General features: G+C 36.0%; 1 protein-coding gene across 4 annotated transcripts in view; it reads left to right on the top strand.

The window, feature by feature from the left end:
* The window catches only part of KLHL24 (kelch like family member 24), a 39,259-nt gene extending 14,853 nt beyond the window's left edge, over nucleotides 1-24,406 (top strand). For 3 of the 4 annotated variants that reach the window (XM_060011049.1, XM_060011050.1, XM_060011052.1), the window contains 5 exons: nucleotides 7,626-7,810; nucleotides 8,970-9,088; nucleotides 12,666-12,854; nucleotides 13,968-14,156; nucleotides 19,317-24,406. In XM_060011049.1, coding sequence (XP_059867032.1) covers nucleotides 7,626-7,810; nucleotides 8,970-9,088; nucleotides 12,666-12,854; nucleotides 13,968-14,156; nucleotides 19,317-19,517 — 883 coding nt within the window. In that variant the 3' untranslated portion in view covers nucleotides 19,518-24,406. Of the gene's footprint in view, nucleotides 1-7,625; nucleotides 7,811-8,969; nucleotides 9,089-12,665; nucleotides 12,855-13,967; nucleotides 14,169-19,316 lie in introns of those variants that run through there. The other variant, XM_060011051.1, reaches the window with a different exon arrangement.
* The last annotated feature ends 2,434 nt before the right edge of the window (nucleotides 24,407-26,840 follow it).

Genomic DNA, 26,840 nt, shown 5'->3' with positions numbered 1-26,840 from the left:
TTCCTTATGGTGTCACTTAGCTGCATTTAGCTGTTTCCTGGAAACTGGAAGTTAGCTTCAGCTCGATGGAGACAAGTTAAATATTTTTGATTAGAATTCATCCTAGGTAATGTATATATCACATTGCATCACGTTGGGAGACACAGCGTATCTGGTTGTTCCACCATTAGTGATGGCAAAGATCAGCTCTGGATTAGGGTAGTGACAGTCCCATCCCACCACTGTGCAGTTAGGTTATACTCTTCACATCATCCAGTATTTCTTTAGTGTTTATTGTGTGCCAAGTATTTTCCAGAGCTCAAGCCATACTGGATAGTCTGCCTATATACATCCATGTGTCTCAAATGGCAGAAAAAAACCCAAGATACATTATATTAGAAGTGGAGTGTGATGGCAGGTTTCTAGGAAGAGGCTATAGAACATAAGACCATGAAAACTTTGATAATCGGTACTGCCAGTTGTAAACCTTGGGTATATAAAGAAGAAATAGTGGAGACCAATCACAGAAGGAGTAAAGCTTAGGAATAGTTGTTTTTACTAATATATGTTATACAACTTTAAATTTCTGTACTAATGTATAATAGTGTTTTTAATAAACACATAGTGCAAGCCCCACGATGTGTCAAAAGTACTGGCTTCAGAATCAGATAGACCTCTGGACTAGAACCTAGCTCTAATAACTAGTTAATTCTGTGATGCTGGGCAAAGCACTTTAACTTCTCTATGTGTCAGTTTCCTCATCTGTAAAATAAGCATAATACCATCTACCTTGTAAGATTGTTGTGAGGACTAGAACTGTCATATGAAAAATGCATAACCTAGTATTTGACACAAAAATGCTTAATAAAAATTATTGCTGGTTTTGTGAATAATCAAAATACATTTTAAATTTGAGCTATACTGTTATAGAATAGGAAATGTGGTTTGAGAGACAGAAATGCTTGCTATCAAATGGTTTATTTTAAGTATAAATTGTTCATACTATGGAAAAATATCTGCCACACTCCATTAAACAATAGAGATAGCTAAGATTTAATAAGTTCATCACTTTGAGTTTGGAATTGGTTAATTAAGTACTTGTCTCTTCTAATACTTTCTACTACCTCTTGTCTGATAAGCAGTTACTATATAATGAAAATAGGAACCTGATTGTCATAATGAGGACAAGGTTCAAGTTCTTATTGAGTAAATCAGTGAGAAGACTAAGGTTAAGATTTTTTTTAAGAAATAAAATTTTAGAACTGAGTGTTCTGAATTTTTGTTCCAGTCCCTTTTAAGACTGATAATCTACTATATCATCGGATGCATGATTTACCATTTTTATACATGTTAGTTCATTGTTATCTTGAATTCATTTTTACATAAAAGTACTGTATACATGCCTAAGTCTCACTCTACTTGACCCTTGATATATCAGTTCTCATCCCAAACGATATCTCCCTGTTACCAGTATTTTTTAACTTTTTAGAAATATTCTTTGCATATAGAAGTATGTGTGTGTGTGTGTGTGTGTGTGTGTGTGTGTGTGTGTATGTACACATACGTCTCTACTGTTTTTTATACAGACCGTAGTGTACTTCTCTCACAGTTCCTGCACCTTGTTTTTAATCACTTAAAAATATCTTGGAGTTGGGCTTCCCTGGTGGCGCAGTGGTTGGGAGTCCGCCTGCCAATGCAGGGGACACGGGTTCGTGCCCTGGTCCGGGAAGATCCCACATGCCATGGAGCGGCTGGGCCCGTGAGCCATGGCCGCTGAGCCTGCGCGTCTGGAGCCTGTGCTCTGCAACGGGAGAGGCCACAACAGTGAGAGGCCCGCGTACCGAAAAAAAATCTTGAAGGTTGTTCTATATTAGCACTTATAGGTCTTCATTCTTTTTTTTTTTTACTCTTCATTATGGAGAATTTCAAATTCATTCTTTTTAAAGAGATGTATAGTATCACATTTATGGATACCATAATTTATTTAATCCATCTCTTGGTGATGGACATTTGGGTTGTTTCCAGATTTTTTTCATTGCAAACAGTGCTCAGTGAATATTCTTATACATATGTCTGATAATTTATAGCATAAATTACTAGAAGTGGAATTGCTCAGTCAGAGGTTATGTGCATTTTAAATTTTGGTAGATATTGTAAAAATTGACTTCCAATTTATACTTCATCTAAAAATACGAAAGTCCCTATTTCTTCACTCCTTTCCCAGCACAGTGTATTATTAGTTTTTGTAAATCTTTGCTACTCTGGAAAGTGAAAATTTATATCCCATAATTTTGATTTGCCTTTCTTTAATGTGGAAGATTGAGCCTCTTTTCCTGAGTTTGAAAAACATTTGTAGGTTGTTTTTTTCTGCAGTTCATTGAACTCTAGTGTATCAGAATTCTGATTGCAAGTAATTGAAACCAGCTCACCAGCTGTAAGCATAGAAGGCAGATATATGTATTAAAAGGGTCCAGGAAGTCGTTATCTTGTAGAACCTGAGGGCAGAAATTCAACAGGACTTCCAAGAAGACTAGAACAGGCTACGGAAAAACCATCAGAAACCAAGCTGTGTCTTCTTCACGCTTGCCTCTGCTTTTCTCTGCATGTCTGCATCATTCTCTCTCACTAGTCTGGTTGAATATGACCACTCATGGGATTTGGTTTCTATATTACAAGTTCAGTCACTAAGAGAGACTGAATGTCTCCCATCTCATGTGGAGAGATAATCTCTGATTCAGCTAGACAGCCTTCTCTGAACGGTTACCTGTAGCCTTGGGAGCAGGATCATGTAGCAGAAAAGTGATAGCAGAAATGCTTGTCCCATATGTAAGAGCAGACAACCCAGTAGTGGCTATTAATAGAAAGGTATGGGTTTTCTCCTTTTTTCTTTCTTAACTTGAGGCAAAAAGAGGGGGTGGAGTAATTTATGTTAATTGTAGATAAAAAATAATATCCATATTCCCATCTCTGAGAGGTAGCACTGTGGCATTTGGCTTTATTCTTCCCTTTTATTCTCTAGGAATTTATTATTTCTTTTACAAAGTTGTAATCTATTTCATAGTTTGCTGTTATTATTTAATAGATGGTAAACATGTTTTCATGACATGAAATCTACAGTGAACCATAGCCATCCCACCCAAATTTGAACTCTTCCTGATTTTTTACCAGTAAGTGAGATGAACATCTTTGTGGCTATATAATCACATCTGTGATCAGCTCCTGATAATAAATTCTTATATAATTGCTTATTTTTAAGAGTAAACATTTTGAATCTTTCAGTACAACCATTTCTTTATAGAACCCATTCTGTCTGTTCCAGTTTCAGGTGGAAAGCCTTACCACACAAGCTGAAACTGTCCTTACTAAGTTTAGAAAGCCATTAGGTTTATGGCTGGCATAAGCCTCTTAAGGGGTCATTTATATTCGTTTATATTGATGAACCATAATCCAGTGATTCCTCTAGGCTTAGAAACTTTTTTTTTTTTTTGATACAGTAAGATCAGACTGTTAGGGGCAGATTTAATGTTAATTATGAGAGACTGATTAACTCATTTGTCTTTTAGTTTATATACATGTATTGGCAATAAGAAGTGGAACTGTCAAACAGACTAGATATTTTAAGTCACCCTTTCCAGCATATTCTCTTACTATGTGCAGGTTACCAGTTGAGAAACCAAAGTTTTCAAAAAGGTTGTTTAGAATCCAAACAAAGGGATCTAGTAGGTCTTTAGAACCAGAGTCTTCTCAGCTAGTATGGCTTGAGAAAGTCTCACCTACCATAAAATATTCTTACCAAAAACCCAGTAATGTTCTAGTTAGCTTAGCTAAGGTTTCTCTTTTCCTTTAGACAATAACTTGAATGGGCACAGAAAATGTTTGCCTCTGTGATTATTATTTACTCTTTCATTCATTTGTTCACTCATTTACTTATTGTTTCTAGGGCTGACCAATCCCCTCTTTTGATATATAGTTAATATATTAAGTTTATTAACTGTCATATCCTGCAGACTAGAGAGCCATTTGCTCTCTTTATGGCTTAAAGTATCATATCTCTATTTAAGTTCAGTTTTTGGTGTGATGGCTTGGTTTTCAGGTATTTTTGAGTCTTGGAATGGTAAATAGACTATGTCACTAACACCTCCCCCTTCTCCCTTCCAACTTCCCACTATATGGAAACATTTCCTTTTGTGTTTTTTAAATATATTGTTATTTTTCTTATTAGCCGGGATCACCTTTTGACCCCCTCCTTTTTTTTTAAGATATTGTTTGTTTGTTTGTTTTATTTTTTTTTTTTGCGGTATGGGGGCCTCTCACTGCTGTGGCCTCTCCCGTTGCGGAGCACAGGCTCCAGACGCGCAGGCTCAGCGGCCATGGCTCATGGGCCCAGCCGCTCCACGGCATGTGGGATCTTCCCGGACCGGGGCACGAACCCGTGTCCCCTGCATCGGCAGAGGGACTCTCAAGCATTGTGCCACCAGGGAAACCCTGTTTGTTTTTTTAAATGAATTTATTATTTATTTTTGGCTGTGTTGGGTCTTAGTTTCTGTGCGAGGGCTTTCTCTAGTTGCGGTGCGCGGGCCTCTCACTGTCGCGGCCTTCTCTTGTTGCGGAGCACAGGCTCCAGACGCGCAGGCTCAGTAGCTGTGGTGCACGGGCTTGGTTGCTCCGCGGCATGTGGGATTTTCCCAGACCAGGGCTCGAACCCGTGTTCCCTGCATTGGCAGGCAGATTCTCAACCACTGCGCCACCAGGGAAGCCCTGAACCCTTTTTGTTGATGAAAGTTAGTTTGGCAGTTCATCTGTCTCTGGCATGTTTGCATTGATAATAAGTAGGTCTGTTATTTCAGCTAGCAAGTCCTTTATTTCACCTTTTGAGATTTTTAACTGAACCTGGTAATTACTATCCATTTTACTGATTAGGTTTAGAATATTCTGTGGATTTATAATTATTTTATCTTTCACATAAATCAAAGAATGTGACTTTTTAATTTGATCTTTTCTCAAGTTTATGATAAAAGAGTGTGATGGCTTTTTAAAAAATATTTACCAATGTAGAAAAAAGAGAATTTGCTTGTCCCACTTTCATAGGAACAAATGGTGAGACGTAATACTAAAGCAGCAAATATTTGTTAGTTTGTCACAGCAGAAAATCAGAATTTTCATTTAAAAGGGTTAATAAAGTAACATTCACCCTAAAAAATAGATTGCATGGGTATCCAGAATTTTATTCATCCTATACTATCATCTTGGCCACTTTTTTATTCTAGTCACCGTTATCAGCTGCAGCAACTCATTTCCTTTAAGGCAATCATCTTCCTGCCTGAGATAAGTATTTTTCTGAGCTCAAGAAATAAAAATAACTATTTTATTGAGTTAACAGTCTCTAATGAGAACACCAGATTTGTCTCTAATTAAGTTAAAAGCCATTTGGTCGCAAATAAGACCTTCAGTCAGGCAAAATTACTAGTTTGCTGATCCTTTCAGATACTTACACATATAGACACTAAAATAATCCCTTATTTAGTGGGACTAAATGTTTTAGCCATTAGCTTTTTGTGCTGTTTTCTCTTCTTGTTCCAAGGTGCAAAACAGACAATATATGTTTACTGGGCTAAGAAGTCTTGAAAAAGCAAGCAAGTGCAAGCAAAGGGAAAGTATAAAACAAGTAAACTGCTATAAGGAAAGTATAAAACAAAATTCTATGTAATAATTAACTTCATTTTGTATTAAAACTATTAGGAGTGACTGAACCCCAGTGACAGTATTTAACAATTTTTGTTTTGTTCAATCAGTAAATAAGACTTTGAGGAATATCACCTGGGTTTGTCTCAGAAGTATTTTAAATAAGATTTTAGGAAATAATACTTCTATGGAAAGAAGGATAAATTAGTCATTAGTTATACTACTAAGTGTCTGGTGTTGTCCACTATTTACTTTTAATATTTTCATTTGGGAATTATTTGGAAAATTGTAAATATTATTGATAGTATTTGAGTCCTTCTGATAATATTTTACTATATTCTAGGTTAGGGTAATATAATTTGCTGGGTTCCTGAAAGTAATTTTTATTGCATCTGTGAACAAAATTCTTTTCTACAGTATATATTTTTGATTTTATAATGGAAAAAGTATGCCTGGCATGGACTAGGTGAATGATTGTTAGTTGAAATAGCTGTAAGTGTAGCTAGAATATAGCAGCTCTGTTAAAGGGACATACCAATGTCGCTTTACTTTGTTTTTTTCTAGTGTAATTGTAAAACATCACTCTAAAACTACAAATAAGTGTTCTGATGTTGTCTTTTTTCCCTCCACATTTAAGTAAGAGAAGAGGCATTGTTAGCATTTTTCTTTGTGAGACTTAATATCGTAGCAGTCATAAAATGCAATTACAAGACTTTTTCATTTCCATGAGCCTTATGAACAAAAAGAAAAGTCTTGGATAAGCTTTTAGTTTTTCCTGTCAGTATCTTTTTAAACTACAAAGTAAAAGAAACCAGTAATTAACGTAAAGTTTGGATTCCCTTAGTGCTCTTAAAAGTTGTCTTTTCCACTCTAAAAGTAGCCCATGCTCATTATTGTTTTGAAAATTTGTGTTGATATAAAGGAGGAAGCCACACAATCCAGAGAAAACCATCATTAGCACTTTGGTATGCTCTCTCCAGACACATTATTTACATAGTATTGATCAGACCTTCTGTACAATTTTTCATCTTGCTTTTTTCCTTTAGCATTCTTTGTTATAAACTCTGTTAACATCTTTAGTGACCACCAGCACCTTGAACTTTACTTAACTTTAGAAAAATTACTTTTAGGGAATTCCCTGGCAGTCCAGTGGTTAGGACTCTGCGCTTTCACTGCCTAGGGCTCAGGTTCAGTCCCTCGTTGGGGAGCTAAGATCCCGCAAGCCACGAGGTACAGCCAAAAAAAAGTTTATTTATTTATTTTTGTTTTGCGGTACGCGGGCCTCTCACTGTTATGGCCTCTCCCGTTGCGGAGCACAGGCTCCGGACGCGCAGGCTCAGCGGCCGTGGCTCACGGGCCCAGGCGCTCCGCGGCATGTGGGATCTTCCCGGACCAGGGCACGAACCTGTGTCCCCTGCATCAGTAGGCGGACTCTCAACCACTGCGCCATCAGGGAAGCCCAAGTTTATTTTTAAAACTAGTGTCTGAACAGGTACATATACTTCTCTAAAGGGTACTTAGATTGTACTGTGAATGTTTTTTTAGAACTAGCAATCTGATGAAAAAGCTCCATTTTCCTACACTTAGAAAAAGTGCATTATCTTACCTTGTGTGGTTATGCATATCTGAATTGCTGCAAGACTGCATTTGAAAGTCATCCTTGATATTACCAGGGTTCCAATTGAATTAGGTAGGATCTTTGGACCATTTTATAACTTTTAAGGTAAAACTCATAGAAAAAAATACCCATAGAAATTTTCTGTGGAAAGATGATATCACTAAATCCCTTGTAAATGTTCTCAAAGTCAGTAAATTAGCAAGCTGTATTAGTTGGCATATACTGAGAGAATAAACAGTTCACTTTATAATAGTGTTCTACTTTCTTTATGACAATGGTATGCTTTTAGGGTTTTAAACAATCTTGAGGGTATTTTAATTTTGCATTCTTATAATAATTATTTTAGGTCAACTGGCTATTCTGAGGTGATAGTTGTCGTTGGAGGCTGTGAACGAGTTGGAGGATTTAATCTTCCATACACTGAGTGCTATGATCCTGTGACAGGAGAGTGGAAGTCTTTGGCTAAGCTTCCAGAATTTACCAAATCAGAGTATGCGGTCTGTGCTCTAAGGAATGACATTCTTGTTTCAGGTAAATAAAGAATTATTACAGTAGCTACTTTTAATTTAATCACAGCTTGGCCATTTTAAACCATAAGTGTCAAAAGAAAACAGTGAAAGTAGATATGCCCACCTTAGGCAGATCATATTATACAACAAATAAAACTGAAAATGACTTTTTGCTCTTAAAAACAGGCACAAGATGATGCAGAATGATTTACAAAAGATTCCCCAGAAAATGCCTTCAACTATATCATATTTTTTAAATTTATTTTATTGATTTACAATGTTGTGTTAATATCTACTGTATAACAAAGTGATTCAGTTATCATATATAAATTCTTTTTCATATTCTTTTCCATTTTGGTTTATCACAGGATATTGACTATGTTCCCTGCACTAAACAATAGGCCATATCGTATTTTAAATGCTCTCAAATGCATATAGAATATGGTACAATTTTTAAAACTTTTACCTGTTTACTTTGTTTTAAGGAACACAGTAACGTATGCAAAATGAAAAGTACTCAGTTAATCATCTCTAATCCACCCATGTTTTCTGAAATTCTCCCCAACGTTTATGAAATAGGATTTTCCTTAAAATTCTTAACTTGAACTTTTATTATAATATGTGATATGTTACCTCTAAAATCAAACAGACAATAAAGTGACAGACTTATATACAAAGTATAGCTATAGGATCTATAATCTGAAGTTTAATTAAGTTTGTTGATTAATTTGTTAGTTAAATTTAATTTTACCACCTTTGCAGGTTACTATATTACTACACGTTGAATAATATAACAACGCATACTTTATTTTGTACAATGGTATGCTTTTTAAAAAACGGGTGATTTTTAAAAATCTTTCTAGAGTAACTCTTTTGTCTGGGTGCTTCTGTTGTCTGACTCTTAAATGAACAGTCTTACACATTTGGTAAATTCATATTCTGCATTTTATTATTTGGGACATATAGTTATTATTTCTCAGGATAACAACTGACAAAGTTAAATCTGCTCTGTAGAACCATTTGCATTTTAAGTTTTAAGAGGGTCCTTGTTTCATTTATTGAACTGAATCCTCAAATTCTCGGACTGGGTGAATAACTCAATGTTTTCATTATCTATGCCTTTGGCAAAGATCCCTTGGTGATACACATGTTAGTGTGTGTGCATTGTTTTGCATTTAAAGGTGGAAGAATCAATGGCCGTGATGTCTGGATTTATAACTCACAGTTGAATATTTGGATCAGAGTTGCTTCTCTAAATAAAGGCAGATGGCGTCACAAAATGGCTGTCCTCCTTGGTAAAGTAAGAGAAACCACTTTTTATTATTATTGCTGTTACGTTTCCAGAATGAGTAAAATCCTTGATTTTACTCACCCTCTGGGTATTTTGAACTCAGATTGTATTTCCTTCCATTTCTAACCTCAATACATAAACTGAAGATATAAACAATTTGACACTGTACTTTTGAATGGATATTTTGTTCTCCCAACTAGGAATTTGTAGCAGTGCAGCACATTTCTCTTCTCAGGCACCAATGCGGTCTAAATGACTGAGAAGCACTGGAAAATAAAGCAGTTACATCAAGTACAAAAACAGGCCAATGTCTAATCCAAGCAATCTTTTTCCTTTTACTGACTTTGGCATTCAGGCCAAGATATATTTATGTAGAGTGATATTATTTTATCTTTTTTATTTGTACAAGTAGGGACAAAACAAGTGTTAAGATAAACTCACCAACATATTTTAAAGCAAACTTATTATTGGCTGCAGCTAATAAATATGAAAAACATATAATTTGATTCTGGACCATTTACTGTCCTTAGGAACTTGAGAATCACTTGTAGACTAGTGATTTTTGAATCACTAGTAGACTAGTAACTTTTTTGAAGTTAAATCTAATATAAAAAGCTATTACATAAAGCAGATAAAAATACAGCTGTGTATCAAGGGCTAACTTGGACTCTGTAGCCCTTCCCTGCCTCTGTCTCTATCATCTCCTCCAAAGCCACTTCAAATTAATGAGCAATCTAAATAAAAGCAGCGTACTTGCTCGCACATTGTTTTTTGAAGTATAGATGATTTACAATATTGTGTTCAAGTGTACAGCATAGTGATTCGTGTTTTAGGGGTGTTGTTTGTTTGTTTGCAGCTTATATTCCATTGTAGGTTATCATAAGATATTGAATATACTGCACGTACATATTTGTCTGGTCCCCTAGTACTCTCTTCTAAAAAGATTGCTGCCTCTTAAGCCCTCTCTTGAAGACATTTTAGAGCCACCAGTGAGAAAGCAGAACTGCTCTAGTTGGAACAGAGATAATGCCAGGAACCCTTCCTACTCAGCCACCCATCAGTTCTGATTCCCTCCTCCTATCTCCCCACAGAAAGGTCTTGAAATCGCTATACTATAGAATACTAGAGCTTCTCAAAGCGCAGTTTGAAAGGTATTGTTAATTCCTAAGGGTATTGATCTACTGTGTTGCTGCTGTCTATAAGAGCAATGAAATAATGAGGACTTTGAGGTAGATGTAATGGAAATAAAATACTAATAGAGTATTTTCTAAAACCACTGGTTTGTTAGTACCTACTATATTATATACAGTTTTGGTAGCTATACCTCAAGGATGACAAAATATTACTGGAAAGTGGCAGCTAAAATAATTAAGGTGTTGAAAAGAGATGAGGTCTTACTAAAAACATTATAATTATTTAGTCTGAACATACAGAGGCATGTGAAAAAGATTGATGTCTCAAATATCGTATATGGATTGATGAACACAAATTTATTTGACAAATATTAGTATATTTGACTTGAAGGTGCCCAAAACTTGGAAGCACTAAATCAAGAAATAAAAGGAATCCTTCCTACCTTACACAGCAAGTACTCAATTCATGGAAAACAGTTATCCCAAAAACTACAATATAGGCTGAATTCAAACACAGAAAGTTATTTAAAGTTGTAAATGCACTCTGTTAAGGAAACCTAGGATGATTTGGAATATAGAATCTTAGAGCAAGAAGGCATCTTAGAGAATATTTAATGTAACTTCTTTAGTTTACAAAGAAACTGAATCCAGAGAGATCAAGTCATTTGCCCAAGGTTGCACAGAAAGTGATAAAGCAGGGGTAAAAGCTCAGATTTTCCTAATCTAGAGGCTTTTTATCTTAAGGCGCACAGCATATATTTTTAGTTTATGCAGGTAGGGGAATAGTAATAAAGTTTAATCTTCAAAATTATATTATGTGATAGGTACTATTATTGTCTACATTTTTAAGTTGAGGAAATTAAGATGGAGTCTCAGAGAAGATAGGTGAACTGCCCAAGCAAGGCCTTACTTGCAGTGGCAGAGCTAAAGATGGACCTACCTCTCCTGATTTCAAAGCCCATACCTTTAAGTACTACATTGTGCCACAGTTTCCATACCCCTTCTAGCTGCATGACCTTGAATAAGTTACTTAACCTCTCTGGGCTGCCTGGTGTTGGGAGAACAAACCCACCAACAGATAATTTTCACATAATGTAAGAAATGCAAGATTGAAATAGCATTAGCTGCTGAGGAAATTTGGAAGAGTACAGAAAGAGATTTGTGGACACACTTGAATGACAATGTATAAAATTTGGCCTTGACCCTTAGGCATTCATTGTTAAAGTAGTAAAAGGAGTTGATGAGGTGTTTTAGGAAGATTAATCTGTGGTTCAGAGAGTACAAGAGTGGAGACCAGGAGATTGAGAGGTGTGAAATGATATGGACCCCAAGGATGGTGGCAGTGGGAAACAAAAGGAAGGGACAGACGTGAGAGATGCTGTGAAAGAACGCTTGGTAGAACTTAATAGTTAATTAGATATGGATGCAGAAAAGAGTTGATGATGACTGTTCATTAAAAGAATTATAGGTGTTAAACAGGAGAGCTTTTTTTTTTCTTTTTTAGGAGAGCTTCTATAGGTTAAAAGTTTCTTGTATATCTTGTGATGCTTAATGGATTATTCTGCATGTAACTGATTTAATTAATGGCTTGTTGATTAGTTCATCTGCCCTACCTTCCTCATGTTTGTGAAAAGAAAATGTACATGGAAGCCCTTTGAAATACACATTCTAGAGTTCATAATGTATCAGGTACTTTTCTAGGTACTGCAGGGACTAAATTAAAGAACAAGATAGGCCCTGCCTTCAAAGATCTCACAGTCTAGTAATCCTTACTTAATACTTTAGTTTCATAGCTTTTATTACTTTATAATATTCAAGTATTTTCACCATCCCTGAGTATGAGCATTTATGCTAAATCCTGTAATTCTCAGTGCAAGCAATATTGCTCCTAAGGGGATGAAGATTGGTTCTTGGGCGGGTGAAAAAAAATCATACTGTTTTGTGTATAAAGCACAGATACAATATATAAACAGATATACAATATATCTGTGGTATTAAAAATTTCACTGGAGGGGGCTACTATGAAAAAAATGTCTAAAAAGGCTCTTTGGTGGTGGTGAGAGAATGATAATTTTTTTTAAAGGTCCAGAAACTGAGCTAAATATATTGCAATTACAGTTACCAAGGGCTTTTTAAAGGGGAGAGATCCCTTAATTCTTTCTTTTTTTTTTTTTTTTTTTGGCGGTACACGGGCCTCTCACTGCTGAGGCCTCTCCCGTTGCGGAGCACAGGCTCGGGACGCGCAGGCCCAGCGGCCATGACTCACCGGCCCAGCCGCTCCGCGGCATGTGGGATCCTCCCGGACCGGGGCACGAACCCGTGTCCCCTGCATCGGCAGGCGGACTCTCAACCACTGTGCCACCAGGGAAGCCCCCATCCCTTAATTCTTTAGCCAACTAGTTAAAAATTCAAACTTTTGATAATTAAGATTTCTCCATGTATTTTACATATAGGTATATGTTGTTGGAGGCTATGATGGGCAAAACAGACTTAGCAGTGTAGAATGTTATGATTCCTTTTCAAATCGATGGACTGAAGTTGCCCCCCTTAAGGAAGCAGTGAGTTCTCCTGCCGTGACTAGCTGTATAGGCAAATTGTTTGTGATTGGTGGAGGACCTGATGATAATACTTGTTCTGATAAGGTAAGCCATGCTCTCTCTCTTTTTTTTTTTAAATAGAAATTACCAATGATATACACAAGAAGAGAAATATGGAAGGCCTATCAAGTAGGTAGTTTGGTCCCTTAGAGTGAGGGGGCTTTTAAAAATTGTCTGGTACTTTATACTTAGGGAGGAAAACATTGAGTTTCAAGTTACTAAAGTGAGATCATAAAGTGAGATCATAACATATCCAACAATTTTCTGTTAAAAGTGTGATCCAGTTTTTTTGAGATGAAACTGATCTCAGCATTATACTATAAACCATTTTAAAACTTTTTACTGGTATAGTTTACAAAATCAAAAAATTATTCACATAAAACAATTGGGAAGTGAATTAGCAAAGGGTAAGATACTGTACTGCTTCCAACTGGGTCATTTTTCTGCATACTTTGAAAATATTCTTAGAACAAAGAAAAGAAAACCTCTCTAATGTAAATATAGGATGGCTCAAAGCTGCTGCAGTTCATTGAATTCATGAGACAAAAGAACATGTGCCATCCTGACATCTCAGAAAATACCCCGTTTATTCTGCAAACGTGTCTAATGCCTAATTCATTTAGCAATAGTTTACTGAACTTTGTCAATCAATAAATTCTTTTTCTAAATTAAATTTTAATATAATGTCAAATGTTACATATTTAGAATTCATTAATTCAGAATTTGTGATAATTCAAAGTATACTGAATTGAGGTTCGCTGGTGTTCTTCTGAAGAAAGGACTCCCTAAACATGTGAAGAAATTATATTCAAATTGAGGCATACTTATCCTATATAACAGAATTTATAAGACTGTTATTTTATTTTATTTTTTTTGAAGACTGTTATTTTTAATGGAAAAAAAAAAAGCAAACCTGCTAGCCATTCATCTTGGAAACGGTCTGTGTTTCTTACTCTATTCTGCTTGATAGTAATAAATTTGTATTTCTTTTGAGAATTTCATAATTCAGATATTTTACTCTCAAGCCAACCTCCCTTAATTCTGTGAATTAATGGGATTTTATTTTTAATCATGTTTCTGTATATTGGCAGACTATTTATTATGTAAATTTGCATTTTTGTTGAGAAATTTTAATTAAGTACTTCTATATATTATTAGGTTCAATCTTATGATCCAGAAACCAATTCTTGGCTACTTCGTGCAGCTATCCCAATTGCCAAGAGGTGTATAACAGCCGTATCCTTAAACAACCTGATATATGTTGCTGGTGGACTGACCAAGGCAATATACTGTTATGATCCCGTTGAAGATTACTGGATGCATGTACAGAATACATTCAGCCGACAGGTAATAACATAAAACAGTCCAAAAGAATAATCAATGTAGGAGAGACCAAGTACAGGACCAGTATGAATATACAGTAACTTTACTATTTATGTGTTTCATGTATGCTTGGATTATTTCCAAAAAAAAAAATTTTTTTTTAATAAATAAATTTATTTTTGTTTGCGTCGGGTCTTCGTTGCTGCCCACCGGGCTTTCTCTAGCGCGGAGAGCGGGGGCTAATCTTCGCTGCAGTGCGCGGGCTTCTCATTGCGGTGGCTTCTCCTGTTGTGGAGCGTGGGGTCTAGGCGCGCAGGCTTTAGTAGTCGTGGCACGCGGGCTCCAGAGTGCAGGCTCAGTAGTTGTGGCGCACGGGCTTAGTTGCTCTGCGTCACGTGCGATCTTCATGGACCAGGGCTCAAACACATGTCCCCTGCATTGGCAGACGGTTTCTTAACCACTGAGCCACCAGGGAAGTCCCTCAAAAATTGTTTAAACTCCACATAAAGCATATGGTATTCTTGTTTTGAACTCCTTCCAAGGAATTTATTGAAATAACTTACTTTTGTTTTTAATTTTTTAATTAATTTTTTTTGGAGTATGGTTGGTTTACAATGCGGTGTTAGCCTCCACTGCACAACAGAATGAATCAGCCATACACATACAGGTATCCCCTCCCTTTTGGACTTCCTTCCCTGAAATAACTTACTTTTTACCATCCCATGGTAAAGTAGGTATTGCTCTTGGGCTGTTGGGTTTTTTTCCCCTTAACCTTTTTGAGACTCCTACTCCAGTTCTTATCCCTCTCTCTAGCACATTTTTGAAAGAGAAGAAATTCTCTCAAACTGGTTTCTTTCCTTCTGCGGTTAGAAACTAGGTAATTTGTTGTTTTTGCTATAAAGAAAATGGCTGTACTTGGGTCTCTTTCATCCACACTGCACTTGTACCCTTATATGGCCTTTACCCCTGCCCCATAAAGGCCTTCCCTTGGCCTTTTGTTTCGTGGCTCTACCCTCTTTCCTTCCACCATCAAAATGCTTGATGGCTCTGATGCTGGAAATCTGGCTCTACCTGTACCACTCTAGAGAGATTGTACTCCCAAAGGTCATTAATAATCTCCTGAGTCTCATTCATGTTCTCTTGTTTTTTTCTACCCAACCCTTAAATATGGGTATTCCTTGAGCCTCTTTTCCCTGCCCTTTTTCCAGATTATACTCCGTTCCTGAGTGATCACATTTACTGCTCAGTACTGATGACTTCAAATCTTATTCTCCATTAAAGCCTCTCTCCTGTGCTCCAGACTCAAATTTCCAACTGCCTATTTGATGTTTTCCGTGGCATTCCAAGACTTTAAAACAGAATTCACCTTCTTCCCCAAGTTTACTTCTTCTGTTTCCAAACAACCTAGTGAATGGAAAAACTCTGTTTCTCCCTGACAGCACTTCTGACACCAGGTATGTGGGTTTATTCCCACACCAACCGACCTCTGTCTTCAGCTGGTGTCTTACAATTCAATTCAGTTCTGACATGACCTGAAATTTGCTTCAGGTTCCACAGGTTAAGGACTCAGTCCCGCAAGACTGCCACCACTTCACATGCCAGTCACAAGTCTCAGGTTTTCACCAGTACTTCTGACAAATCAGCTATAAATCAAGGTTTCCACAGCCCCCCCGCCTTGGGTTCAGTAATAATGCTCAGGAAAACACTTACTTATGTTTACAGGTTTGTTATATGATAAAGTATATTACAAAGGACATAGATGAACAGCCAGATAAAGAAGTACCTAAGGCCAGGTCTGGAAGGGTCCTAAGCAGGGAACCTTCTGTCCTCATGGATTTGAGGTACACCACCCTCCTGGGACATAGATGCATTTACCAGCCTAGAAGCTCTCCAAATCCTATACTTTTGGGATTTTTATGGAGACTTTATCATGTAGACATGATCAGTTATAATTCAGTTTCCAGCCCTGCTCCCCTCTCCAGAAAAGGGAGGGTGGGGTGAAACTTACAAGTTTCTAATTATGGCTTGGTTTCTCTGGTGACCAACCCCCATCTAGGAGCCCAGCAACAGTCCCTCCTTGGAACAAAAGACACTCCCATCAACCAGGAAATTGCAAGGGATTTAGGAGCTCTGTGTCAGGAACTGGGGGCAGAGGCTGATATGTATTTTCTATTATTTCACACTTAGAAACTTAATTTTTAAAATTTTTCTTGATTTCTCTTAAATTGAATCAATCCATCGTATCAGTTCTGTGTCCTCAAGAGTTTCTCCTATTCTTTTCCATTCCTGTGGTTCTTGCTTTTGTTCAGGTTCTCATCAGTTCTTACCTAAACTAAAACAGTATTTTCTAAGTAGTGTTCCTTTCTCTAATGTCTTGCTTTTCTAACCCATTTTACCACCAGTTATTTTTCAGCAAATCAAATTATGTCTCTTCTCTGGAAATGTACTGAATAAAATCTAAAAGTTTTCCCACTTCATTCTAGGTCTCCTGTTGTCTGACCTCTTCTTGCCTTTTAGCTTCACTTTCTTCACCTTTACCCAAATTACATTAAGTATCTGTTGCTTGCATTTGCTATCCAGATGGTATGTGTTCTTGCCTTGATTCATGTTGTCCTCTTAGCCTTTAATGCCTTTTCTACCTTCTCTATTTGTAATTCTACTCATCTTTCAAGTACCACTTCACAGTTACAACAAACTGAGGTTGCCCTGTTCAGAATTAATCTCTTGTTTTTCTGATCTGTCACTACACTTAACACCTCTATAATGCAAGTGATAAATTTCCTTATAGTTATAAATGTTCATTTCTATACTGGAATTCAGTCTTCTTAAGGATACTGTGTTTTCTAACTCATCTCATGTATCTTGCATTGATTGATTGGTGCTCGGTAAAATTTTTTTTTTTTTTTAATTTTTTTTTGGCTGCATTGGGTCTTCACTGCTGTGCTCGGGCTTTCTCTAGTTGTGGAGAGCAGGGGCCAGTCTTTGTTGCGGTGTGCGGGCTTCTCATCGTGGTGGCTTCTCCTGTTGCAGAGCACAGGCTCTAGGCACACGGGCTTCAGTAGCTGTGGCATGTGAGCTCAGTAGTTGTGGCTCACAGGCTCTAGAGCACAGGCTCAGTAGTTGTGGCGCACGGGCTTAGTTGCTCCCCGGCATGTGGGATCCTCCCGGACCAGGGCTTGAACCCATATCCCCTACAGTGACAGGCGGATTCTTAACCACTGCGCCACCAGGGAAGTCCTGCCTACCCTTTTAATACTAATCAAATGAAAAATGATAAATCAACTGTAATTTCATGGTAGACAGCTATTTGAGTCAAAGGTTGTGGTGTTTTTAAATGCTTAGAATGTTGAATGACAAAAAAAGAACTGAAAAAATGAGCTTTTTTTTCCCAGTCCTAATGGACCCAGCCTTTTTCTCTGTTTTTACCTCGCCATTTCCATGCCTTTTGACTTTGCATAATTCCTAAATTCCACAACTTGCTATTTTAAACATATTTTGCTTTTTAACTTTCATCAGGAACTTTTTTTTTTTTACTGACGAAGATTTTTTTTTTTACCCTTCTTCAGCGGATTAGGTATTTAAAATGTCGTTAAAGTTTAGAATAATAATTGAAAAGAAATCTGATTCTTTTTCTTTATTGGCGTTTTAACATTTAAGCATTAAGCATTATAAAAATAATAATTAAGGAGAGGGGTATATTTTACAATATTAAGATTGTGTTTCATTTAAGTCATGAAAAATAACATTAAAACTTCATGTATTGATGAATTATTTTTCTTACTAGCTGCCATTACCCTTGAGACTCTCATAGAGTGAAATAAACTACTATGCAAGTAATTTCCTGATATGAATGAATATCTGTTCTGAAGGTTGCTTGCTTCATTTAATTCTGAGCACTATGAAATGATGTTAATAACAAGATAGATCCTATAATTATATAGTTTAAGAATCATCATCAAAGTGACTGTAAAGTTCAATAGTGCAAGCCAGCTTGTACTTGAAAACTAAGGATGTTGTCTTTTATTGTGTTCAGAACTTTCAGAATTTATAGAAAGAGCTCATTGTGCTTTCGATGGAAAATGTTATAGTCTGGTACATAATTGGTACAATTCATGGGTGGTATTCTACATAAAAGTTTGTCATTCACTGATGATAATGGGTCCCAAGTCAATATATAATATATATATATATATATATATGGGCCCCAAGTCAATATATAATATATATATATTATATATAATATATATTATTATATATAATATATATAATATATAAACTCTAATGTAGACACTTTAAAATATTCACTAATTCTTCTAGACCCAAAGATACTATCCTCTATTATAGAAATCCACCAAGATTTAATTTTTTCTACAAGAGTGAAATTTATATATAGCAAATCTGATCAAGTAAAAATGTTTATTGTACTCACTGGTAGAACCCATCTCATTGTTGGTTATGTGGAAACAGGATAATAATATACAATAACTTTCTGAATTAAAGTGAAATTTAAATGGAAGAATAATTGACCTGCAGCATAACCAGATTCATGCAATAGTGAGACAATTTTAGTATAATTTCTTTCTTTGAAGAATCACTCTTATCCTTGCAAGAGTATTTGTTTTATATAATAATTGTATTACTGACAGAGAAGAGTAAAATTTAGCTAGGAGTCTCATTGCATGGAAAGTTAACTATAAAATGTTATCTGGGGAGTTTCTGTGCCCCATCCAAGGCCCCTAATAACAGTGCTTCTTTAATTTGGTTATAACTCTCATTCATTCTTTCAACTTGTGGGTAATCCCCTATAATGAATAATGTTCCTACCCTTTGATCATGTAATAGCCACTTTCTATAATAAAGGACCTTCCTGTAATAGGAGAAGCAAGTCTTCAAGGATGTTTTCATTCAACTACCATTAAGTTAACTAAAACCCTTCTCTCAGTCCACCACCCCCACTTCACCTCCCATATCTTGACCCCAATTAGTGACATGTATTCTATCTTAACACTCCCTTCACCCATGCAAATTTACCTAGTATTCACACATAGGAGTTGGGCAAAAGGGAGCTTATTATTTCATGTCTCCTTTTTTGACTTGTTAAAGCATGTCTTATTTTACTTTTCAGTTTGCTGCCAAATCCCTTACTGTCAACAGTTAATTTTTTTTTTTAATTTGGTTGAACAGGAAAACTGTGGTATGTCTGTATGTAATGGTAAAATATATATCCTGGGTGGAAGACGGGAAAATGGAGAAGCCACAGACACTATTCTCTGTTATGATCCTGCAACAAGTATCATCACAGGGGTAGCTGCAATGCCCAGGCCAGTGTCCTATCATGGATGTGTGACTATTCATAGATACAATGAGAAATGCTTTAAGCTCTAAAACCAGGATACCTCACCCAAGAAGCCACAGCAATCCAAGATGAGAGGTTTTAAAAACTCCAGAGTGGGAACTTGACATATCTCCTTTTTGCAATATGCACAGAAAAGTAAAAATAATAATTGTCATGCCTTTCTTCCCAAAATATCAATCTTTCAAACTGTAATAAAGGCTTTTCTGTAATTGGGAAAAAAAAATTTGTTGTTGTTGAAGGTAATAGTGGTCTTTGCTTGGGCTTTGAGAGTGTACCTTTGTGAGTATTTGTAAGAAACCTATGTGGAGTAGGAAATAATGTCTGCCTGCATACCTTTTAGGAATTTGTGATGGTTTCTTCATTTATGTATGTTTATCTGCAAGACTGTATATTCCTTACTTTGTCACATATGTGTGTGTGTGTGTGTATATATATATATATATATATGTATGTGTGTATATATATATATATATACACACATACATATATATATATAATTGCATGGCAAGTTTTCATTTAGTTTGACTCATATAATGCTTAGAATACTTAGAATCATTCTAAGGTAGAAAAACCAGTTTTAAAAATCTTTGTCACTAAAAAATACATCCAAGTTGATTAATTTTATTGTGGGTTTTTTTCTGTAATTGATAAAAGTGTAATGATGACAATCTGAGTATCATAAAATACTGAATTATTATGACTTCATTCTTAGAATTATTTTCTTATATTAAAGGTATTTTGGGGGGAGGAGATACAAAAGCAAGTGCCCTTAAAATGGAGATTAAAATTACATGTTAGTTCCTAAGAAAAAATCATCTAAGACCATTGAAGGGAAAATGACCCACTGTGGCTCTCAAAAGTATTTATATATCATCTCTAAATCCTCTAAGGGATGCGCCTTTTCTTGAACATGGCAGAAGAGTTGAAATCCACTTTGCAATATTATCTTGTGAAAAACAGGGACAGATTTTCTCCGTAGCCCAGTAGGGTTTGACCTCATTACTATGGTGCTTTGGGTGAGGACCTCTTCCTGGTTATCCTCCTTTCTTGTGAACAGCTAAAAATCCTGGGAGTCTCTACTGTTAAGCTGCCCTTAAAGGATAAAGCAGGGACCACCTGTCTCAGTGGGTCCATATTTCTTTTAAAATTAGCTATCTGAAGAAACTAACAGCAGTAGTTGCAGTCTTCTAAGATAAATCTTTCATTTGGTACCCATTGTGTAAAATAGTGATCAATATTCTCAAGCTTCTCTACATCAAATTGCCTTTGTCTAGATGTTTCAACTCCAGTTTATAAAGCTTACTGGTTTTCAGAGAAAAGTGTAAAACTTTTTCTAAGGCAAATGAAATGGCAGGAACTATAGTGTACGTGATTATTGATATTCCTGGGTGGACAGATATAATTTAAAACATTTTAGGGATGTTCAGGTAGCCTGCTATATTTCGACTTCCCCAGGCACTATTGTTGTCTCACATCATAATTATATATTTGCCATAGGAGAAATGATGCAAATATGTGATTATAGTGTCACCAGATTTCTGTTAAAAACAAGGTAGTAATCAAAAACCTAACATTGATAAACTACTCTTTCTTTCTCATTTTAGAATGATGCAAAGATTTGAAATAAACCTATACAGAGTCAACTTTTAATGCCTAGCTGGAGTCTGAATTCTGAGGAAAACTCTAAAACACTTAACAAATCTTTAAGGAATTTTTATTTTTCAGATCATAATTTGAAATGATGTATACCTTTTTGTGATAATTATCAGAGCAATTCAGAAACCACTTTTCTACCATTTTAGTTGAAAGACAGTAGTAGATACAATTGGGATACTTGTTTTAATTTTAGAGTAAACTTCTACTTCTGCATCATACCTTTTGTAGATAATGGAACCTATTTAGTTCAGAAATTCTCTGTGGTATATGAGAAAAGTGTTTTGTAAATGCTGAGAATTATACAAATGATACTTGTTATTTTCATGTGTATTTGTAAGATCATGCCCATCCATAAATAGACACTTCACACAAAGAAGACTTTCTCAACATAACCTGTATTTTAGTACTTTCGTCTATTATAAAAGTATTAACTATTTACTTGTATTTTGTTATACATTTATTTTTAATGTTCAGGTGTCTGTTGTAGTAAATTGGAAATCCTATAAAACAGAATTTGTTTAAACATGGACCTCATGCCAATATTGCTTAATTTTTTTCTCTACATAATTTAAAACTACATAAATTAAGTAGCCACCAAGAACTTAGTTTGAATCCTATGAAATTAAAGTAACAATTTTTAAAGTTACCCAACTGATACTTTTTCTTAAATTATTTATTTTCATTTACTGATTTTTGATAAATAATGATGTTAGCATTGATAAAGTAATAAAGAATTTTAGGGTATAATTAGTATATCAAAAGAGATTTATCAACCAAAATGGTATCAGATTATATTCATGCTCTCATCACATAGTTGACATATTTTCTTTTGGTGGGTGATGCTCGTATAAGCCTTTGGGTTAGTGTGTATGTATATATTCAATACATGTGTGTATATATGTAGATAGATGGTATGCTCATCTACACACATACATACAGACATCAAGAATTTTATCAGTTTCTGATCAGAAAAAGGCACATAAAGTAAAAATTAGTTGATCTTATTAAATTCAATTCCAGAAGTATATTTTTTTAATTTGGGCATTTCTAGAATACTTTGTTACATATGAAAGTACATGATGAATATTAGTATGATGACTCATATACAGTCAGAATCTATATAATGCATACAGTTTTACCAGATCAGAAAACAAATTGACGGGAGATACAAGTTTGCTAAACCTAGCCATTGATATACCTCAGTGGGGAAGGAATTCAAAAGTATTTTTTGTGGGTCAACAGAAATGTACAGTTTTTTCTCCATGAACTTTAATCATTTTTCATGTGTTCCTATATGTGAATGAGCTATAAAGTGGTCTAGTTTTTACAACAAAAAGGCCTTCTTCCTTTTCTACTCTAATCTTCCCACTGACTTTACTGCACAGGTATGAAATGGTAGCCTATTGTATCTTCAGTAACCTTTTTTTTTCCCCTAGATGACTGAAATATAGGTATTTACTCCATTTAAACCAGGTGTTAACAAAAAAATGATGTAAATACTCAGGGAGGGTATTAACTTGTCATTTTTGCCTAATTGGAGTGTTTAAAGTGCCATATCTAAGTAACTTGCAGTTCATGATTCTAGAGTAAATTCAGTTTGGTAAAGGGGCTTCACACATGGCGGTGGTTAAACATTCATTTTTTTATATTTAGAAAGATGAAAACGTTTTGTGGACTGATACATTTTCTCTTAGTGAATATGAATTGTTTATGTATCTCTACTGTCATACCCTTTTGAAATGAAACTCAGGAAAATATAAAGGTTCAATTATACTACTTTTGTCAGTGTACAAACCAGGTGTATTTTTTTTTTCCTGTTGTGTGGATATGGCAATAGATTTTTTAAAAAGAAATGCTGTGAGAACCCATACATGAAAAGAGAGGGTTGAATCATCAGTGTGTGCCTTTTGTTTCTTGAGATTTATATATGGAAAAGATATCTTCTACTCCAGACTGTATTTTCAAAGAGAAGAGATTGCTCTTTATGTGGTGCCAAGTGATAAGATAACGTCTCTTAAAGGCTTCCTGTGGACTGCCTTTATTTTCCTAAACTCAAGACACCAGTTAACCTCAACATAATTTTGGCCTTTCTTAGAATTTCTTGTGCATTATACTGAAAACCAGGTTTATATCACCTCACCCCATTATTCCTTTTAGTTAAATAAATTCACCATACCAAGAAACCAGAATGGGGCAATTTGGTTGGCCTTTAAGGCAGTAGGTTTGACTAGCTAGTTATACTTACTGTCACATCTAATGCTAGTCATCAGAAACCACTTGACCAGGAGTGTGAATTGATAATTCCAGAGACAGTTTCAACATACTTCAGACTTTTTTAAAATGTTTTTTATGAGTGTTTTACATTTGTGTGATTGCCTTAGATATTAAATTTTTGTAGTGCTAAAGATCATCATTAAAAAATGTTTTGAATACCAGTAGTTATAACTTATTTTGTGTATTGTCCCAAAGAAAAGAATTTGTTTTAATGTTTTCAAAATAACTGCATCTGAATTTGTTTATATGCCTTAAGTTCTCTAGTGCTATTTCAACTTTTCTTTCAATCTAAATAAAGCTTACCTTAGATAAGTTTCATACTTGTTTCCTATAGAGTGAATTTCCCTTCTTGAATTCTTTAATGAGCACCAGCCTTGTGGTTGCTTGAAAGAAAATGTTAAGAAAGGTTGTTGGGTGTTTGGAGTTTTATTATATTGGGGGGACTTTTTTTGTTTGATGCCAAGGTGCTTTTTAAGATATTAAGAAAAACATCTATCTTAGGTTGATTAAACCCTTGTAAACATCATTTGCAATATCTGCATCTAAAGTCAAAAAAGTAAGTCTACTTATTTTTGTTTCATTCTTATGTACTGTTTTGTTTCTTTTGTTTTTCCTTCTACAGGCTCTTTCATTTATCTTTCCTGAAAAAGTTCTTAGTCTTTCTTTCTCCAACACCCCTCCCCATGGTTTCTTAATTTAAATCTTGTTGAGAGTTTCTGGAGCTATCTAAGACAACACGATTATAGAGTTGAACAAAAGCATAATGTGCTTTACAGCTTGTACAGACTTGTGGCAGCCAAGTGTCTTTTGCTTTCAGATGCTCCAGAGTCTTCACAGTGGGGGAAAAAAAAAAAGCTTTTGTATTTCTTTGTTTTCAATTTAGTTGCAGCACACTAATACTTATATGTCTTGTTTAAATATACTTTGTGCATAGTTGTCTTTAATTTTTAAAAAGTTCTATCTAATAAAAAATGTCTTTTAACCATTATTACTTGACTATGGTTGTATTAAATTTTATTTACCAAAAGCTCATTGTTTTGTCTTACCTTAAATATATTCAAGTGGTTGTTTGAAAAAGGAGTGGGGGAAATTACAAGTTAATATATGTATTTACTAGTGTGTTCACAAAGTAACTAGAAGGCTAAACAAAAAGCTAAAAACATTGGTGTGTATGAGGAATTGGTGGCTTAGGGACAAGTAAAAAGGCAATTTCACTGCATACTCCTATAGAATTGTGTGTAATTTATATAAATATGCACATAATCAGTTTTTTAGTGTGAACCACATGTAAGTGTTACTATTCAGAATTTTTTTATTATGATTTTAATTTTTAATTATGAAAGTGATCCATAACATTTGCACTGTAGTGTTCTTTTGATTTGGCTCTCAAAAATACCCTTATAGTAATATCAAGAGTAAAGAACTTAAGAAATTTTATTGCAGGTGTCGAAGAGGGCACATTATTTACTGCAGAGGCAATGTCTGATTTTACATTAGCAAAAGTAAAATCTTGAAAAGATATGTTACAGAAGTGTAAGCAGGGGCTTCCCTGGTGGCGCAGTGGTTGAGAGTCCGCCTGCCGATGCAGGGGACGCGGGTTCGTGCCCCGGTCCGGGAAGATCCCACATGCCGCGGAGCGGCTGGGCCCGTGAGCCATGGCTGCTGAGCCTGTGCGTCCAGAGCCTGTGCTCCGCAACGGGAGAGGCCACAACAGTGAGAGGCCCACGTACCGCAAAAAAAAAAAAAAAAAGAAGAAGAAGTGCAAGCAATGCTTTAGCTTGTTATGCTTAGTTTTTATATTGTGCCATCAAAATAAAATGGCAAGTTAGAATGTGTCTTAAGTAATAAATGTTAAAGCTGTTTTCATTTCACTTAATTCCTCTGTAGCCACACCTGGAAAGTGGATAGGCTTCATCGGCTCTGATTCCAACCTGTGCTCTGCCATAAAGCCGTTTCACCTCTCTGAGCCATACTTTGCTTATTCTAGGAAATGCAGTCGTAATACTCACTTTACAGGCTTGTTGGATAATGGGATGTATGTTGAAGAGTGAACAGAGTTCTGGCACAGAAGAGGAGAATATAAATGTTGATTCCTTTTCTATGCATTTTGTCTTCAGGACAAAAATGCAGTATGCAAAGTCAGGGAAGGAGTTGAAAGAATTAAAAGCATTTGTTAGCTTATAATTGGAAAACCATGAGCAATGGGTAGAGAATAGAAGCCTCATATAATTTAAATTTTCTCTTCAAAAAATAACCTGTGCTCTTAACAGAATGAGGGGGAAAAATGGGCTAAACCTGCCTTCTGCCTCTCTGCTATTCATTAACTGTTAATGGAGACTGAGAAAATCAAAAGGCATGATTTCCTCCTAATTATGTTGGGGTCTTTTATATTTTTTATATGATGTTTTGACATCTTTGGGGGACCTTGCTGGCTGGGGAGAGACTGCTCCTCCCAGGACTGGCTAATTCCTAGAGGCAGTAAACAGCTTGTCAGTGAGCCCAGCTTTCATATATAAACCAACCAATCTCCTGTCCAAAACTCCAGCCGCCTCCTTAACTCTCACACACCAAACCAACATTTCCCGTGCCCTAAATCACCCTAGGGCCAGGTACCAGACTGCTAAGAACCACCCCTTGTGTCACCAAACCAGCTGGGATTATTCAAACTAGCCAACCCTAAACTGTTTACCCTGCTATGCCTTGACTTACCCATGGAAACCCCAGTAAAGGCTCTGTCCTATGCTTCCCCCTCATTTCTTTCTGCCTCCTGACTGACACTGGTGCTTCCCCTGTGGCCCTGTGTGACACACTGCGCCTCTTGTTTCTAGGAGAACTGTAACACTAAACTTTTCTTTCAATGGCACTGACTGCTCCGTGTTATCACCCAGTCACCTCTATAAATTAAGACTCATAAGTCACATGTTCATGTTTATGTTTGAATGGCATGTTCAGCACAGAGGTGCTTAATGTTTTAGTGAATAAAACCACCAATTCTGTTTTTTATACAAGAGGCTATATACCTTAAAACAGGATTTTTTTTTTTTTTTTTTTTTTTTGCGATACGCGGTCCTCTCACTGTTGTGGCCTCTCCCGCTGCGGAGCACAGGCTCCGGACGCACAGGCTCAGCGGCCATGGCTCACGGGCCCAGCCGCTCCGCGGCATGTGGGATCTAACCGGACCGGGGCACGAACCCGTGTCCCCTGCATCGGCAGGCGGACTCTCAACCACTGCGCCACCAGGGAAGCCCCAAAACAGGATTTTTGAGTCATAGTTTGATAAACAATAATCAATGCATATGTAGTACAACCAAAGTGCCAATCGGTCCAAAGAGTCAAGGCTTTGAATACTCATATCTTTTTATTTAGAGAAAAACACGGTTGTGTGATAAAGGAGGAAAGAGGATTTTTAAAAGATCATATTT

This window comes from Delphinus delphis, chromosome 4, assembly GCF_949987515.2.
Source record: "Delphinus delphis chromosome 4, mDelDel1.2, whole genome shotgun sequence".
NCBI lineage: Eukaryota > Metazoa > Chordata > Mammalia > Artiodactyla > Delphinidae > Delphinus > Delphinus delphis.
Note: the sequence above shows the minus strand (reverse complement) of the source record. Positions and strands in the feature narration are given on the sequence as shown.